This window comes from Salmo trutta, chromosome 23 (assembly GCF_901001165.1).
Source record: "Salmo trutta chromosome 23, fSalTru1.1, whole genome shotgun sequence".
Lineage (NCBI taxonomy): Eukaryota > Metazoa > Chordata > Actinopteri > Salmoniformes > Salmonidae > Salmo > Salmo trutta.
Window position 1 is genome coordinate 9,015,724 of NC_042979.1, and position 18,979 is coordinate 9,034,702.

Sequence of the window (18,979 nt, forward strand, 5' to 3'; positions counted from 1 at the left end):
CTGCGGACTGGTGGCATGTCTAGTGGGGTAAGTGTGTGTGTCAGTGCTTTGCGTAAGTCTACCATGCAAACAATTAGACATTTCCAACACATTAATGGTTCTTATAAAAACAAGAAGTGACACAGTTAGTCCGACCTCAAGTCTTAGACAAGAGCGACTGGTATGCATAGTATTAATGTTCGTCCTCTGATTACAATGAAGAGCAAGATGTGCTGCTCATTTCTGGACCAGCTGCAGCTTAACTAGGTCTTTCTTTGCAGCACTTGACCATATGACTGGACAATAATCAAGATCAGACAAAACTAGAGCCTGCAGGACTTGCTTTGTGGAGTGTGGTGTCAAAAAAGCAGAGCATCTCTTTATTACAGACAGACCTCTCACCATCTTTACAACCATTGAATCTATATGTTTTGACTGACAGTTTACAATCTAAGGTAACACCAAGTAATTTAGTCTCCTCAACTTGTTCAACAGCCACACCATTCATTACCAGATTCAGCTGAGGTCTAGAACTTAGGGAATGATTTGTACCAAATACATTGCTCTTAGTGTTAGAGATGTTCAGGACCAGTTTATTTCTGGCCACCCATTCCAAAACAGACTGCAACTCTTTGTTAAGGGTTTCAGTGATGTCATTAGCTGGTGTTGCTGATGGTTGAATCATCAGCATACATGGACACACATGCTTTGTTTAATGCCAGTGGCATGTCATTTTTTTAAATAGAAAAGAGTAGACGGCCTACTGGTACACCCCACTTTACATGTTTGACATTAGAGAAGCTTCCATTAAAGAAAACCATCAGTTCTTTTAGATAGATAGTTCTGAATCCACGATATGGCAGAGGTTGAAAAGTCATAAAACATACGTTTTCTCAACAAATTGACAATAATATCAAAGGATGCACTGAAATCTAACAGTACAGCTCCCACAATCTTTTTATTATGCATTTCTTTCAACCAATCATCTGTCATTTGTGTCAGTGCAGTATGTGTTGAGTGCCCTTCACAAGCATGCTGAAAGTCTCTTGTTGATTTGTTTATGGAGAAGTAGCATTGTGTAGTAGCATTTTTCCCCCAACAGTTTGCTAAGAGCTGGCAGCAAGCTGATAGGTCTGCTGTTAGTGCCTCCTTACCACTCTTGGGTAGCAGAATGACTTTGGCTTCCCTCCAGGCCTGAGGACAGACTTTCCTCTAGGCTCATATTAAAGATATGACAGACAGGAGTCAGATACCATCCTCAGTAGCTTTCCATCTAAGTTGTCAATGCCAGGTTGTCACTATTGATCAATAAGAATAGTTTTCCACCTCTCCCACACTAACTTTACAAAATTCAAACTTGCAATGCTTTTCTTTCTTTCTTAGAGTGAGTGACTAGTTACCACACAAACAAAGTCAAACATTGTCTATATCGTAGAAATGTATGAACGCCAAAAATAGCTTTTTTACGTTTTTATTTAAGGTTAGGCCTAATGTTAGCAGTGTGGCTAAGGTTATGTTTAAAATAAGATTCTAAGAAGATACATTGTGGAAATAGGCGAGGTTTAGGCATAATTAGGACTTTGCGGCTGGGGTAACTAGTGATGACACACTGATGTCGCGTTCGAGTAATAGTCGGAACTAGGAAACTCTATTTCCGACTTGCCAACTTGTTGTAGTTATACACGTGCCGCGTTCAACGAAACACCAAGTCGGAAATGTCCGCGTTTCCTAGTTCCAACTAGCATTTGAACGAGGCATGAGCCCCAGCAAACAAACCACATCATCTGCGTCATTCCCCGCCACCCTGGCCGCCCTAGATGTCAGCCATTTTACATAGCAATCGCGACTGAATTCGTCCAAAAAAGTAGCTAGCAATCAGGCCTAAATACAAATTTATATTTACAGCTGACAACCGGCTGAAGTGAAAAAATGGAAACCGAAGGCCAAGTTGACTTCAGCACAGACGAGTTTCCAGAGGGCTCCAAGATAAACGCAAGCAAAAACCAGCAGGATGACGGGTAAGCGACTAACCAGCTAACGTTAGTCAAGTAACATTACAGTAGCTAACTTACTTTTACGCGTAACTAGATACTGTTATTTTGCCAGCTGGAGACAAGTAGTTCACGTTATTGGAGTGGCAACAAGCCAAAGTATACTAGCTAGCTAACGTTAGTCCCTGTTGTGATCGTGCATAGCTAGCTAACTACTGATAGTTAACAAGTTAGCTATCTAACCAGCGCGTCATATCTGGCCAAGTTGGCTGACGACGTTAACTTGACTAACCAAGTTGTCACCGCGATATTTATAACTTCTGAAAAGCATTGATTTCTATTATCAGATTGTCATTGGTGTAACGTTAGTGTTAATGGTCTTGTTGGTTATTGCCGCACTTTTTTTCCCTTCTCATACACTAAGTTACTGCTGGTTTAGAATCCTGACATATACAATAATAAACCTGTCCTGAGCATACACTCCGAGACTAGAATCAGAAGTGACGAAGTTCACTGTTCAGGATACAGTGACAAAGCTGTTGCCTTTGTAGTTAACCTTTCTAGACAGCTTTAATCATTTAGGCCTAATCAGCTTGCAGGTGACAGCTATCAAAGCTTGATCTAATGTAAATATGTCATAGTTAGTGACTCAGCTTGTTAGGGAGGTAACTTCAAGATTATTTTAGTCTGAAATCTCAGTGTCAGTAGCAGTAAGGATGTAGTTATGACTGTCTGATGTCGCCTGTATTAGTATCCTTCATTCTCCATTCACAGCAAGATGTTCATCGGAGGGCTCAGTTGGGACACCAGCAAAGCGGACCTCATGGATTACCTGTCGAAGTTTGGAGAGGTTCTAGACTGCACCATCAAAACAGACCTGATGACGGGCCGGTCCCGGGGCTTCGGCTTTGTCCTCTTCAAAGACGCAGAGAGCGTAGACAGGGTAGGCACTAGAACAGACTGAGCACAGGACAGGGCATGATGCCTCTTCTTGTCTTGTTTTCTTAATTCTGCACAGATGTGAAATAACTAGATAGGTTTGAAGACATACATAGTTGGCATCCACTCACTTCACTTGAACAATCACACGCACACCCTGTTTCACTGACACTTTGTCCTGTGTGCAGGTTTTGGAGCTGAAGGAGCACAAGCTGGACGGGAAGCTGATCGACCCAAAGAGGGCCAAAGCCATGAAGGGGAAAGAGCCGCCCAAGAAGGTGTTTGTCGGAGGCCTCAGCCCAGACACCCCGGAGGAGGAGATCAGGGAATACTTTGGAGCTTTTGGAGATGTGAGAGAATGCTTGTACTGTCCAATGTATTTATGTTTTATATATGGTAGACCCATGCTTTTTAGGAAGTTGTATGTCCACTGAGCGATAGAGCTGATGCTATTGTATGATCAATTATCCTCTTCACGTGGTACAAAGACTGGGCGATTTGCAGAATGTTATGATTACTGTCTTCATAGCAGCTAACTGAGAGAACCTCTTGTGTTGTTTCCAGATTGACAGCGTCGAGCTTCCCATGGACACCAAAACCAATGAGCGACGTGGTTTCTGCTTCGTGACCTACTGTGAGGAGATCCCTGTCCAGAAGTTGTTGGAGTGCAGATACCACCAAGTCGGGGGCGGAAAGGTAGCTGGAGTCCGCTTATTCACAGTGAACCCTGTTACCCATCTTGTGCTGATATTCTTTCTATGCTATTTAACCAACTTAGTTTAGACGGTGATTTTGAAGAATTATGTTTGCAGTCAAATAAGTAGGTTCTTCAAGAAAATGTCAGCACTGTTTTTCAGACGTGTTTTGGTTCCTGGTGTGTTTTCTCTGCAGTGTGAAATCAAAGTGGCCCAACCCAAAGAAGTGTACAGACAGCAGCAACAACACAGAGGAGAGAGGGGGGGCTACGGTGGAGGCGGAGGATACAGGGGCCGGGGAAGAGGAGGTATGTACAGCTACATCTAGCCTATGGCACTGAAGAATACACATCAGAAGAATCCGTTTAAATTCAATCAACTTTATTCTTCCACAAGGGAATTTCTTGTGTGGCATTTGACACATGCAACAATGACAGTGCTGATGACCGAACAGGGCATGCATTGCAGTATATTGAAAAGAAAATCAAGACCTACAAATATCTTTGAAACTACAATACATTCTTGTCACACTAAACCTCTCCATTGTCTCTGTGCAGGTCAGAGTAGCTACAACCAGGGTTACAACAGCTACTACGGCCAGAACTATGGTAGCTACGGCAACGGATACAACCAGGGATACAATGGCTACACAGGCTATGACTACTCTGGCTACAACTATAATAGTTATGGTTATGGACAGGGATACGACGACTACAATGGTAAGCTACACTATTGATGGCAACTATCGAAACAAGCAGTGCCTTTCAGCCCCCAGCAACAACTCTTGTACCTATAGCTAAGACAACAGGTGGAAAAAATGTCTTCTTGTATGTACTCAATAGCTCTGGAAAAAATAAAACTGATGTCTGTAATGCTGCCTGCCTTGGGTCTCTTTGCTCTGGTGCATGTTTGGGAGGGGTCCTCCATATCCAGGCAGTGCACTTTGTTATTTTATAGGGAACACTTGCAACATTAATGATCATTGAGCCCATATACAGTTCTATAAGATTACATTTGTATGGCACACACTTCTTAAGAGTACTTGTAGTTCAATTCCTAGGTATATAGAGTAAAGCACACCTTAATGTACAGAGTCTCTTTAGCACATTTGCGGTTGTTTTGTCACGTACACCAAATAGGCGCAGTGAAATGTACAGGGTCAGCCATAGTAGTATGGTATTGACCTTTTGGTTACTGGCCTAATGCTCGAACCGCTATGCTACCTGCTGCCCAATCTTGACACATGATTGTGCATCTCAGTACTGATAGAAAAATTCCATTTGAAAGTCCAAGAAAAAAAAATATCAATTAGGTACACAAACACTACATCCTACTGATTATTTATGATTTCTTGCTGCCATTTACCCCATAAAGGAAAGTGAACTTAAACTCCCATGTCAACTGAACTCCAATTGATAACACCTTGATAGGATTTCCTCCTGCAACTGTTTTGTTTCTGTGAAGTTCTCCTGTGACCCTCAATCTTCCTGACCTCTAACCCTTGACCTTTCCCATAGGCCAGCAGAGCAGCTATGGGAAGGCCTCTCGAGAGATCACAACCCACCAGAACAACTACCAGCCTTACTGAGCTGATCTAATCCAACAAGACCTGCTTAGACCTCTGGTAAGACAACACTCTCACCTTCACATTAGGGCTGACCTAAAAAAAACTTAAAGATCAATAGACACTAAACAATTACTTTAAAACCTATCAAGAGAGAAAGCAAGTGGTTTCTATTACCATGCACCCCCCCCGTTCTGACAGATAAATCTAAAGAGTCATGTCTATAGATCTTTAATTGAAAAAAGAAAAAAATGCTTCTGTAGCGGTTTGCCTTTTTTATTAAGCTCTCCAGAAAAAACGTAAGCGTTTTTCTGTAGATTGTCCTTTTTCCCCTTGCTTTTTAACAGGTGTTCATAAGGAAATAACATAAAGAGACTTGATAGCATTGTTAACAGGTAAAGTACTGCTAAGGGTACAGAGTAAGGACCTATCGTAAGTTTTCCTTTTCTTTTCCTAACTCTGATGTTGTACCTTGTTTGTACCTGCCAGCGGGGACTTCATTGCAGGCCGTGTGTCGCCTGACCACGACAATCTCTGGGCGTCGCACATAGCGGGCAGAGAGCACGGCATGCACAAGAAAACGCTGTCCTGCGGTATGGTCTCTTCACACTTCCTGTAACCAGCGATTTTTAAACAAAAAGAAACATAAGAAAAAGGACAAATTAATCTCTTTTTCAGTTTAAGTGTTTGCTTTAACGATTTGTCAAATTGATTTTTTTTACAGGATATTAATATGAAACAGTAAAAAATGTACCTTGACTTGTATTTGTGTATTGTCTTAATTTTAGTGGTCTTGTGTTTCAGTTCTGGAGCTTCAGTGGTTTTGTTTTTTTTCTATAATGAACCCCTTAAACTCAATGCTTGCTTTTTCTTTATAGCCCTTAGAGAACTTCACTTGATAAACAACTTTTTTTTAAACTTAGGTGTTAAAGATCATATGTAAACCAGCTTTATGATGCCATAAAAAGCTGACGACTCAAAATGTAATATTTGAGCCATTTGTGTAGCTGGCTTGAGACTTCCACCAAATGTTTTACCTTTTTATAGTTTAGATATGGTCATGTTTGGGCTTGCTCCTTAATGGTGAAATTGAGCCACCAATTCATTGGAGCTGAAGCTTTTGCTGGCCGGTGAGCTGTTACAGAACCTTGGTGAAGCTGCGAGTTCTACATATGATCTTTAAAACGGAATGGAGAGAAACAAACTATTAATAGTTTAAAGTTGACAGCACAAGCAGAAGTTAAACAGTGAAACATGGACGTGCAAGGTTCACTGTGCCTTACAGAGCTCCAGAGTTGGTAACACCTACTGTGTTGTGTCCTTGTTTGCAGACGGACTGGGCTGGCTGGTGGACTGGAGAATGACCCTGTACCCATGTGGCAGCATTGGGGGATGAATCCTATCCTGTCCTCAGATCAGCTCATGTTTTAAACACCAGAATCCTCTTCCTGAGATGAAGCTGTCATGAAGACATGCAGCGCTTCTGACTTTGTAAATAGCGAGGTTGACAGTTTTTGGGTTCTTGTCCCCTCCCCCCCCACTTCCCTTCATCTTGTACTGTGCTGAGGTTGTAGGTCTAGGTTTCATCATGATTTAATGTGTTCTTATTACGTTGATTTAACTTAGCCTGTTTTCTGTTTTAAACTTGGATTTTTCTGCAGTGTTTTGGATAAAGGTATTATTAAAGAGGGTACAAAACAGATGTGCTTGACTGCACTTGATATTCTGTTCTGCATTTCATAACACCAAACCATAGCTGCTGCTCTAGTCTTTGACTTGAACATTAGGCCTGTAGGTACGACTTCAGCCTTGGTGCAACAATCACGACACATTAAATAATATTTTGATTCACACATTTTTGGACTGAGTTTATCAGGAGAATAAACACTGCCTTGTTTTTCTAGGATGTCATAGTTTATAGACATCCGTGCATGGAACCTGTCAGTTGGATGACAACTCTCCTGTCATCCAAACTGTTATGACCGCAGTGCGTTTCAAAGCATATAAGTAATTACATTTGTGCTATTTTGGTTTTAAGAGGTCTAGAAAAATGAGCACCTCCCTCAGGCTAGTTCCTCCATTTTATACATGACGCCATTTATGTTTACGTCGCTAGCAAGAAAGCAAGTTGTCAACTGCCGGTATCTTGCAATATATACTAGATGAAGTAGGACCGTCGGTAATAGTCAGCGAAACCAGAAGGATTGGTCATCCGTGGTGCCTAATATTTGTTTTGTGTCTGGTCTTTAGCAAGATAATGTTACTAACCTGGCGGGAAAATATAACGATTTCCAATTCGAAAGCAATTCAGACAGACGAAACAGAAGCACGCATCATCGATAGCAGCTGATCAGCTAGTTATTTGTGCAACACCAACATGTCGGAGGGTCTTGAAACCCGAGAAGATCCAACTGTGGAGAAAATTGAGGACGGACAGGCTATCAGCGAGGAGCAGACACCAACGGCTGCAGAGAGCGGTCAGTCAGGACAATCCAAGGGATCAAAGATTGATGCCAGCAAAAACGAAGAGGATGAGGGGTGATTGAGACCGCTAGCCAACGTTGGATAACTGATGTTCCCTATATTGCTAGTTAGCTCAGCGTTGAATAAGTGACTAGCTATTTTCTTGAATACTTTTGGCATTTACATCGTTGAGTAACTTCTATGAGGAATAACTTTTTTTTATGCCAGTACCTAGCTAGCTAAAACTCACCTTAGGGTAGATCAGGTAACTATTGTGGCTGTCTCATCCATCAGCTCCCAGGCGACGGTGCTTGTTGGATGTAGAGTTGTGTAATGTGAGAAATGGATGGAGAAATGATATGTGTAGATTGCTATTAGTTACATCCGTCACCACATAATAAACGAGAATAGAAACAACGTGTTAAATTCCAAATCGTTTGCATAGTCAACTTACAGCACTGACACACACACTTACCTCACCAGACAGGCCACCAGGGATGTTTTCACAGTCCCCAGGTCCAGAACAAATTCAAGGGAAAGTACAGTATTATACAGAGCCATGAGTGCATGGAACTCCCATCTTATATAGAACAAATGAACAGCAAACCTGGTTACAAAAAACAAAGCAACATCCCAAAGCACGATTCTTCTCCCCCATGTGACCTACTTGTTGTGTGTATGTACTGACGTGTGTGTAACTGATAGATGAGCACACACACACACTACATGTTAATATTTTTAAATGTATGTCAATTGTAAAGTCTTGTTTGTAATGTATTTTTCGTTATATGCCGAACCCTAGTAAGACTAGCTGTCACCATTGGTGTTGGCTAATGAGCATCCTAATAAATAACATTTAAAAAATCCTTTACATCTTGTTAAAGCTGCTGTACAGCATTATCCAAGGATGCTCTTGCTAATTATCATAATCATATGTCTAATGATAACATTGACCCTAATCCAAGACTGGCTGTGTTCCCTCTCTAATGTAATGGCTTCAACTCCTTTCTTCCTTTCCTTCTTTCCCACTGATGGGTGAAAGGAAAGCAGATGAGAAAGGGAATTGGAACACAGCCAGAGTCCTTGTGTTGGGAATTGGTATTCAGAATTTAACATGTTTGTATCTGCACTATCTTTAAATGCAGGAAAATGTGTGTTGGTCTGAGCTGGGACACAACAAAGAAGGATTTGAAGGCTTACTTCAAGTTTGGGGAGGTGGTAGACTGCACCCTGAAGCTTGACCCCATGACAGGTCGGTCTCGGGGGTTTGGCTTTGTCCTGTTCAAAGCAGCTGACAGCGTTGATAAGGTATTCCTGATTGTATATGTTGTGAATATGGCATGGCAGCAATGGGATGTGAATCTTTTCTGCCCAATCAGTTTCTTTATTATAATTTTTCCACAAGCTGAATGGGAAGGTGATCGACCCTAAGAAGGTCAAGGCCATGAAGAACAAGGAGCCAAACATGAAGGTCTTTGTAGGTCTTTCTCCAGACACCCCCGAGGAGAAGATCAGGGAATACTTTGGTAGCTTTGGAGAGGTAGGCTACAGTAGACTTACATTTGACATGGTCAGATGTTCTTCAGAGAGTGTGCTCGCCTGGGTGCCATTCTGAACGATTGAATCAGATCAGTGCAAAGCAATTACCTGAAAGAGCTGATATTTACTCTTTGTTTTCTCGCGGCCTGTGTGTACAAGTCGACCAAAACATTAAATTCTAGTTGAACAATGGATTATTATATTCCTGAGTTCTCTGTGTGAACAGGTGGAGTCCATTGAGCTCCCCATGGAAACCAAAAGCAACAAGAGACGGGGCTTCTGCTTCTTCACCTTTCAAAGAGGAGGAGCGAGTGAAGAAGATTGTGGAGAGAAAGTACCACAATATAGGATTAAGTAAGGTACTGTACAGTACATCATGGCTTCCCTTGGGGGTGTACCTGTGGATGTATTTCAAGGCCTACCTTCAAACTCAGTGCCTCTTTGCTTGACATCATGGGGGGAAAAAATGTAATCCACCAAGACCTCAGAAAAAAAATTGTTGACCCCCACAAGTCTGGTTCATCCTTGGGAGCAATTTCCAAACGCCTGAAGGTACCACGTTCATCTGTACAAACAATAGTACGCAAGTATAAACACCATGGGACCACACAGCCGTCATACTGCTCAGGAAGGAGACGCGTTCTGTCTCCTAGAGATGAATGTACATTGGTGTGAAAAGTGCAAAGGACCTTGTGAAGATGCTGGTACAAAAGTATCTATATCCACAGTAAAACGAGTCCTATATCGACATAACCTGAAATAACCTGCTCAGCAAGGAAGAAACCACTGCTCCAAAACTGCCATAAAAAAGCCAGACTATGGTTTGCAACTGCACATGGGGACAAAGATCCAACTTTTTGTAGAAATGTCCTCTGGTCTGATGAAACAAAAATAGAACTGTTTGGCCATAATGACCATCGTTATGTTTGGAGGAAAAAGGGGAACGCTTGCAGCATCATGTTGTGGGGTGCTTTGCTGCAGGAGGGACTGGTGCACTTCACAAAATAGATGGCATCATGAGGATGGAACTTATGTGGATATATTGAAGCAACATCTCAAGACATCAGTCAGGAAGTTAAAGCTTGGTCGCAAATGGGTCTTCCAAATGGACAATGACCCCAAGCATACTTCTAAAGTTGTGGCAAAATTACTTAAGGACAACAAAGTCAAGGTATTGGAGTGGCCATCACAAAGTCCTGACCTCAATCCTATAGAAAATTTGTGGGCAGAACTGAAAAAGCATGTGCAAGCAAGGAGGCCTACATACCTGACTCAGGTACACTAGCTCTGTCAGGAGGAATGGGCCAAAATTCACCCAATATATTGTGGGAAGCTTGTGGAAGGCTACCCGAAACATTTGACCCAAGTTAAACAATTTAAAGGCAATGCTACCAAATACTAATTGAGCGTATGTAAACTTCTGACCCACTGTGAATGTGATGAAAGAATTAAAAGCTGAAATAAATCATTCTCTCTACTATTATTCTGACATTTCACATTCTTAAAATATAGTGGTGATCCTAACTGACCTAAGACGGGGAATTTTTACTAGGATTAAATGTCAGGAATTGTGAAAAACTGAGTTTAAATGTATTTGGCTAAGGTGTATGTAAACTTCTGACTTCAGCTGTATGTAAATGTCATATTTCAGTTTTGTATTTTTTATTAATTTGCAAACATTTCTAAAAAACAGTTTTTACTTTATCATTTTGTGGTATTGTGTGTAGATTGATGAGGGAAAAAAACAATTTAATACATTTTAGGATAAGGCTGTAACGTAACAAAATGTTGAAAAAGTCAAGAGGTCTGAATACTTTCCGAATACACTGTACGTATACAAGATTCTAGAATATTCCGAAATGCATCAGAAAAAAATAAAATACATTTATCTGGAATTGAATTTGAAATAGATGTATTTTTGTTTTTGAAGTAGTGTGAACTGTTTGGTACGTTATGCTTTACCCTTGGACAGTACACTCACCGGCAACTTTATTAGGTACACCACCCTGTTCACGAAAATTGATAAGTGGCTGTAGCTTGCTATATAAAGCAGGCATCGAGGCATTCAGTTACTGTTTGATTGAACGTTAGAAGGGGCAAAATGAGTGACCTAAGCAACTTTGAGCGTGGTACGATAATCGGTGCCAGGTATGCGAGATCCAGTATCTCAGAAATGGCTGCCCACCTGGGCTTTTCACACACGACAGTGTCTAGGGTTTACTGAGAGTGGTGCGACAAACAAAAAACATCCAGTCAGCGGAGGTCCTGTGGGTGAAAACAGTTCGTTGATGAGAGAGGATGAAGGAAAATGGCAAGAATCGTGCAAGCTAACAGGCGGGCTACAAACAAATAATGTCACAGTACAACAGTGGTGTGCAGAATGACATCTCGGAACGCACAACTTGTCGATCCTTGTCACGGATGGGTTATTGCAGCAGATGACCACACCGGATTCCAGTGGGCACGCGATCACTAACGCTGGACAATTGAGTGGAAGACATTGTCTGCTCCGTCGATTCCTGGTTCTTGTTGTTTCATGCTGATGGCAGAGTCAGGATTTGGTGTAAGCAGCATGAGTCCATGGACCCATCCTGCCTGGTGTCAACGGTATAGGCTGGTGGCATTGATGTACTGGTGTAGGGAATGTTTTTCTGGCACAAGTTAGGTCCTTTGATACCAATTGAGCAACAAACGTTTTTGACACCTTGTAGAATCAATTTCCCAAAGAATTCAGGCTGTTCTGGTTGCAAAGTGGGGTCCGGCCAGGTACTAGATGGATGTACCTAATAAACTGGTCGGTGAGTGTAACTCATTGTTAGTGGAGTGTAACTACACGGTAATGGAGTGAACTATTGTAGTGAACTATTATGGCTGCCAGAGGTGGCCACCAGTAACAAATATGAAAATCATCCAGTTTAAGGAATTCAATACACCTTTATACTGTGGGATGAGGCCCCTAAACTGTAATGTTAGTGGTGAGAAATGTTCTAAACTCAGCAAGAAAAGAAAGGTCCCTTTTTCAGGACCCTGTCTTTCAAACATAATGTGTAAAAATTCAAATAACTTGACAGATCTTCATTGTAAAGGTTTTAAACACTGTTTCCCATGCTTGTTCAATGAACCATAAACAATTAATGAACATGCATCTGTGGAACGGTCGTTAAGACACTAACAGCTTACAGATGTTAGGCAATTAAGGTCACAGTTATGAAAACTTAGGACACTAAAGAGGCCTTTCTACTGACTCTGAAAAACACCAAAAGAAAGATGCCCAGGGTCCCTGCTCATCTGCGTGAACGTGCCTTAGGCATGCTGCAAGGAGGCATGAGGACTGCAGATGTGGCCAGGGCAATAAATTGCAATGTCCGTACTGTGAGACGCCTAAGACAGCGCTACAGGGAGACAGGACGGACAGCTGATCGTCCTCGCAGTGGCAGACCACGTGTAACAACACCTGCACAGGATCGGTACATCCAAACATCACACCTGCGGGACAGGTACAGGATGGCAACAACAACTGCCCGAGTTACACCAGGAATGCACAACCCCTCCATCAGTGCTCAGACTGTCCGCAATAGGCTGAGAGAGGTTGGACTGAGGGCTTGTAGGCCTGTGTAAGGCAGGTCATCACCAGATATCACAGGCAACAACGTTGCCTATGGGCACAAATCCACCGTCGCTGGACCAGACAGGACTGGCAAAAAGTGCTTTTCACTGACGAGTCGCGGTTCTGTCTCACCAGGGGTGATGGTCGGATTCGCGAATATCGTCGAAGGAATGAGCGTTACACCGAGGCCTGTACTCTGGAGCGGGATCGATTTGGAGGTGGAGGGTCCGTCATGGTCTGGGGTGGTGCATCACAGCATCATCGGACTGAGCTTGTTGTCATTGCAGGCAATCTCAACGCTGTGCGTTACAGGGAAGACATCCACCTCCCTCATGTGGTACCCTTCCTGCAGGCTCATCCTGACATGACCCTCAAGCATGACAATGCCACCAGCCGTACTGCTCGTTCTGTACGTGATTTCCTGCAAGACAGGAATGTCAGTGTTCTGCCATGGCCAGGGAAGAGCCCAGATCTCACGCCTGGGACCTGTTGGATTGGAGTGTGAGGCCTAGGGCCATTCCCCCCAGAAATGTCCGGGAACTTGCCTTGGTGGAAGAGTGGGGTAACATCTCACAGCAAGAACTGGCAAATCTGGTGCAGTCCATGAGGAGATGCACTGCAGTACTTAATGCAGCTGGTGGCCACACCAGATACTGACTGTTACCTTTGATTTTGACCCACCCTATGTTTAGGGACACATTATTCAATTTCCACAAATGTCTGTGGAACTTGTTCAGTTTATGTCTCAGTTGTTGAATCTTGTTATGTTCATACAAATATTTACACGTTAAGTTTGCTGAAAATAAACGCAGTTGTCAGTGAGAGGACGTTTCTTTTTTTGCTGAGTTTATATTGTGTATTTTTTTATATAAAAATAGACCAAAAAATATTATGAAATGTATCTTATTAAATATCAAATGAACAGATCCATATAATCCAAAAACAAGCAAACAAATTCCAGGAAGCTTATTTACAGAAGTCATAATGTGAAATGATATTTTGTCACGTTACTATGCACAATCCACCTTGAATCCGCCTTGGAGGAGACTAAAATAAAATTCAAAACATGACTCGGTGATCGTGGTTTGTCCTTTTCCTCGTGTTGATAATGTAGTACTGTAGGAGTCTGTGAGGGGATTTAACTGGGGATGACACCTGTAGCAAACAGGATGATGAGGATGAGGATGATCAGAACGATCACTCCGATGATGATCATCATCTTGGCGTTCTTCCACCAGTACTTCCGGGCTACCCGCGTGGATGTCCTCTGAAAGGAGTCTGCCTGAAAATGGGAGGAAATTATGGAAGGTTAACTCGAATGTAATTGTGTTTCAAGTAAGCTAAAGCAGAAACAGACAGGAAAGCAAATGCAGCTTGGCTGTTTAAAGCCATTCTCCACACTACAGGAACCGCACTTCCTTATCACCTTGCCAGGATAAGAAAAAAAAACCACAATTGTCTTTTTTTATAATACTTACGGTTGCTTGTAGGTCATGTGTCTTGTCAACCAAGTCATCTAACCTCTCTCCCCTCTCCAGCACTTTGTTAATGTTGTCTTTGAGTATAACTTTGACTTCGTTGACTTGGCCCTGCACCGAGTCCAGCTTAGAGGAGGCTGGCTGTTGAGAACTGTAGTCAGCCTACAGAGAGGAGGAGGAAGGGGAGAGAATCTTCTCTGAATAACATCAACATATTAGGTATGACATACTGTGTAAACATTGTCGTCAGAATAACATGACATGTATCATTACTGTAGGAGAACTATTTTAATGACCAATTTCACCACAGATCATCACATAGAAGGGAATGGATAACCTGCATTTGTTCACAGTGTGGAAATTTGCATCCGACTTAGCAATGATAACAGTAGCAACATTAAGAAGACTCGTCAATATCAATTAACTTAAACAAAATGTGCAAAATATAGGAGCCAATACATGATGGGGCAGAATGCAATTCCATGCAATTCCAGGACATATCATATGAACATACTGTATCTGAAAGCAGGGCCAAGTGGATATTGCTTTAGCGCTCAGCCTCAACCATTCCTTTATTGACACTCTCCTGACAAAGAAAATCCTCCTCACAGCTAGGTCACCGATTTGTTTAGTCCAAAAGCTTCTTGCAATGTTACGAGTTCACTGGGCTCTCAGACATTTACTCACACATGCAAGTCACATGTAAATAATTGTATTCACAGTCTGTTGTCCCTAGTCTCCGAGGCTTTAACCATTCATGCGCTGCTCACCCTAGTGCTAACGGTTCAGATCATTAGTGTGCCCTCAAGGCCTCACAACCTCCACTTGACAAAAGTCTAAATACTTACCATGTCAGAATAGTACAACAAAATGAATATACATCCACAACCACTTCAGAGGGTAAAGGTTTCACAAAGACGTTTTATCCGGGCTGACTACAAGCATAGTAAATAAAGTCGAGACGGGTAAAGTCTGTTTCAAGCAGCTGTAGGTTGAGACACAGGTTTCACACAGCGCCTCCCCTCCCTGTAGTTACACATTAACCACTGCTGCTGCACTGGAGCGCTACCATTGGCCCAACGTTAGTCACTCATCTCTTTACATAGAACTAGGATTAGTAGAAAAGACATTGCTCTTAAACCCACCCCCATGAAGATCTTCATAACGTTATATATTTCTATGGCACACCCAATATTGCACGTAGAGCACTTCAGATAGAAACAGGAAATCTGACTGAGAGGTGATGTGATAATAAGAATGTATGTCATGTTGTTCTGACTAGGAATTCTCATTCTACTAATTCTATGTGTCTTTAGGACATACCATCAGCTGTCCAAGCACCTGATGCAGGTCGGAGCTGAATTCATACGGCTGGGCAAAGGGCGCTTTCTTTATCAGGGGGCTGTTAGCAAAGAAACTGCAGATCTGGAAGGCAATAAGAAGTGAAGTCGCTTGCTACATAAGCTACACCTGATTTCCATGGCTGGTCACGTTCAGAGCTTTCTGTTCAAACCAGGAAGAGCAGGGCATACACTATATTTATGGAAATAAGCTCTGCTCTTGTTCTTTTAAAGAGACAGATTTGATCTAATTGTTTTGGCATGCTTAAGTGTTACCGTTTAGGTATCACAGGATGGTTTAGAATGAATTGTATAACTTAGTGACTTCTGTAAAGAGGGTATAACTTGAAGAAAATAAAGAAACAATTTCTTTGGCCATCAAACAGTACCAGTACCCTATGTCTTGTGGTGGAATCTGCCATTGTAACTCGTTATGTAAGCCACTACAGTATAAGATTGTACATGTAAACTGACCTGGTTAAGGAATTCATGGGCCCTCCTGGACTCATAGCTGAGCTCTGTGACACAGACGTAGGACACTCCACCCTCTGACAGGATGTGGTATCTGAACCTGATTGTTAAAACAAACACATTATGGCCAGCACATGGAATTACATTTGCTATGATGTAGTTTGGTAATAGCTCTCTCACCCATCCAATTGTATGGACCTTCGATACAGAGCTCCAAACGGAAGAGGTCTCAGAAAACTCAATGCTGCTTCCTACAACCCAGAAATGCATCTACAGTCGTGATAGGAATAATCCCCCCCCCCCCTTCCACACACACTGACACACACTAGCCTACCTGAAACCTTCCACCTCTGAGAGCAAGATCAGCAAGGATGATGTTGCTTCTTTCTACACAGCAGTACACTATTGGCATGGTCTTTGGTTGATTACAAAAAGTCTAAATACTCATCTGTGCTGCAGTGTTCTTGTAGGTAAATCTGTCATTTGAGGAGAGTAAATATTGCTTGGTTAAATCACAAATGAATTTATGATACGCTAAACTCATATGTTGCATAGGTTTGCAGCAATTTCACTTTGTTGCTACGGTTATCTTTGTCCATCTGATGACCCTACCTGTGTAGCCTGCGCGCTTGTCACTGTTACTTTGTAACAATTTATTCAATATAATCTAGCTAGGTTTATGTTGGATTCAAAAGCATATGTAAAAGCACAACGTTAGCTAGTTTAAAACAGAACTAGTAACATACATTTTGTTAGCTAGCAAAATGGCTAGACCGTTCCGTTTCCAAGGGGACGTTAGAATGTCACGAGATTCGAAGACAGATCCATCATCAGGTTGATCAACAGCTGGATGCATGCACATCATATCATGGCCAGCAGACGGCGCTATTTCTATTTTGTATTTTTGTATTTTATTTCATCTTTATTTAACTAGGCAAGTCAGTTAAGAACAAATTCTTATTTACAATGACGGCCTACAAAAAGGCAAAAGGCCTCCTGCGGGAACGGGGCCTGGGATGAAAAATATCAAAAATAAATACAATATAAATATAGGACAAAACACATATCACAAGAAGAGAGACAACACAACACTACATAAAGAGAGACCTAAAGACAACAACATAGCAAGGCAGCTACACACGACATGGGAGCAACACAACATAACAACAACATGGTAGCAGCACAAGACATGGTACAAACATTATTGGGCACAGACAACAGCACAAAGGGCAAGAACAATACATCACAGGAAGCAGTAAGAGTGTCCATGATTGAGTCTTTGAATGAAGAGACTGAGATAAAACTGTCCAGTTTGAGTGTTTGTTGCAGCTCGTTCCAGTCCCTAGCTGCAGTGAACTGAAAGAGGAGCGACCCAGGGATGTGTGTGCTTTGGGGACCTTTAAACAGAATGTGACTGGCAGAATGGTTATTGTATGTGGAGGATGAGGGCTGCAGTAGATATCTCAGATATGGGGGAGTGAGGCCTAAGAGGGTTTTATAAATAAGCATCAACCAGTGGGTCTTGCGACGGGTATACAGAGATGATCAGTTTACAGAGTAGGATAGAGTGCAGTGATGTGTCCTATATGCAGTGAACTTGGAACTGTCGCCTACTGTAGATGTATAAATGTAATAATCATTAATCAACAGTATGTATGGCACCTGTTTCCGTTCTAACCTCAAATCCAACTCAAGCTTTTGATTGAAGCGCTTGTTTAACCGACCAATTGAAGATGAATCCCAGCGACAACAGGTCCAGTGTGAAACCACCTCAACGTGACTGAACTCTTTGTGCACTATAAGCTGTTGTGAAGACGGGTATGGTTATGTTGTGAGGAGAGGTCACCTCCAAGGCTGTAGTGGCTCTCGTGGAGGTGGTCAGGAACACCGTTAAGAAGATCGGTTACGTTCATTCCTCCAAAGGTACAGTTATTCACAGAGCAGAGTTAGCCTCAGCCAAGGTACCAGACTGTTTATGCATTTCGCAATGATACATCTTTGCAAGACAGCATCGGTCCACAATTTAATTTGAAAATAAAGTAAATTGGTTTCTAGTGATAGCCTACATCACGAGGTCAATGTGTACGTGAAAGTGACAGTAATGTAAGGCGGCTGTGTCTTCCAGGGTTGGACTGTAAGAGGAAACTGTGTCACTGTCTTTCTCTATTTGACAACTGTCTCCTATACTGCATGGTTTGACTTATAACATGGTTTGACCTCAGTGGCGATTTTAGCATGTAAATCTTGGTGGGGCAAAAAAATACAAAAATGGGATGCATGCCAGCAAGCCACTACACAACACGACACTAAACAATACATTAATTACACTATAACGGTGACAAACGGTGCCCACAAACTGTTAGGGCCTACATAAAGCTGTCTGGCAGCGAAACAGATCATTCAGCCTTATTTACTGCCCTTTAAAAAAACATAGCTGATATGGCTGACTTGCTTAAACAAATGTGGTTTCTACTGACAATTGAGATGTACAAACTATGGCATAAGGGGACGACAAGCGGATAAGAGGCAATCCGTGATTTCTATTAAGACATTAATGAGCGAGTTAGGACGGACGTAGTCAATATAACTATTTGTTCAGCACTTTTGAAATGTACAGTGACAGAATTCAGAACATGGGTCGTTCTTACAGTGTACTCCCTGTACACCAAGTCAGAACCGTAGGATAAATAATGGAGGCACATAAGCAGACAATGAAAGCTCTTACAATATTCGATGATGACATTTCTCTAAAACAGGTTATAGGCTACATGTGCACCACCAAGTCAGAACAGTAGGCAAAATTAAGAGGTGTAAATAGACCAAATTATTAGGATGAGGCTCATGGGCTACTATCATCTTACTACACAACATACACTTAGTATTACTTTCTTAGCTACAGTATACATATCTCCC

At 42.0% G+C, this 18,979-nt stretch overlaps 2 protein-coding genes and 1 pseudogene across 8 annotated transcripts; 2 read left to right on the forward strand and 1 right to left on the reverse strand.

Annotated features, from left to right (window-relative positions):
* Nucleotides 1–1,727: 1,727 nt before the first annotated feature.
* Nucleotides 1,728–6,870, forward strand: LOC115159242 (heterogeneous nuclear ribonucleoprotein D-like). Of its 3 annotated transcripts, XR_003868875.1 has the most exons (9): nt 1,728–1,997; nt 2,745–2,913; nt 3,098–3,259; nt 3,474–3,605; nt 3,801–3,912; nt 4,162–4,323; nt 5,122–5,228; nt 5,658–5,761; nt 6,500–6,870. XR_003868875.1 is itself a non-coding variant. In XM_029708757.1 (8 exons), the coding sequence occupies exons 1-7, from the start codon at nt 1,909–1,911 to the stop codon at nt 5,190–5,192; spliced, it is 897 nt and encodes a 298-aa protein (XP_029564617.1). In that variant the 5' UTR covers nt 1,728–1,908; the 3' UTR covers nt 5,193–5,228; nt 5,658–5,933. The 3 variants fall into 3 exon arrangements, 2 of the variants coding, with proteins under 2 accessions (XP_029564617.1, XP_029564616.1); XM_029708757.1 differs by lacking the exon at nt 6,500–6,870 and having other exon boundaries at nt 5,658–5,933; XM_029708756.1 differs by lacking the exon at nt 5,658–5,761 and having other exon boundaries at nt 1,730–1,997.
* Nucleotides 6,871–7,572: 702 nt separating this feature from the next.
* LOC115160255 (heterogeneous nuclear ribonucleoprotein D0-like) lies at nt 7,573–13,909 on the forward strand (annotated as a pseudogene).
* LOC115159243 (vesicle-associated membrane protein 8) lies at nt 13,619–16,804 on the reverse strand. Of its 5 annotated transcripts, XM_029708759.1 has the most exons (7): nt 16,679–16,804; nt 16,401–16,542; nt 16,247–16,317; nt 16,070–16,166; nt 15,579–15,680; nt 14,256–14,417; nt 13,619–14,059 (listed from the first exon to the last, which is right to left on the reverse strand). In XM_029708759.1, the coding sequence occupies exons 2-7, from the start codon at nt 16,476–16,478 to the stop codon at nt 13,916–13,918; spliced, it is 654 nt and encodes a 217-aa protein (XP_029564619.1). In that variant the 5' UTR covers nt 16,479–16,542; nt 16,679–16,804; the 3' UTR covers nt 13,619–13,915. The 5 variants fall into 5 exon arrangements, with proteins under 5 accessions (XP_029564619.1, XP_029564621.1, XP_029564618.1 ...); XM_029708761.1 differs by lacking the exon at nt 15,579–15,680; XM_029708758.1 differs by lacking the exon at nt 16,679–16,804 and having other exon boundaries at nt 16,070–16,475.
* Nucleotides 16,805–18,979: the final 2,175 nt, after the last annotated feature.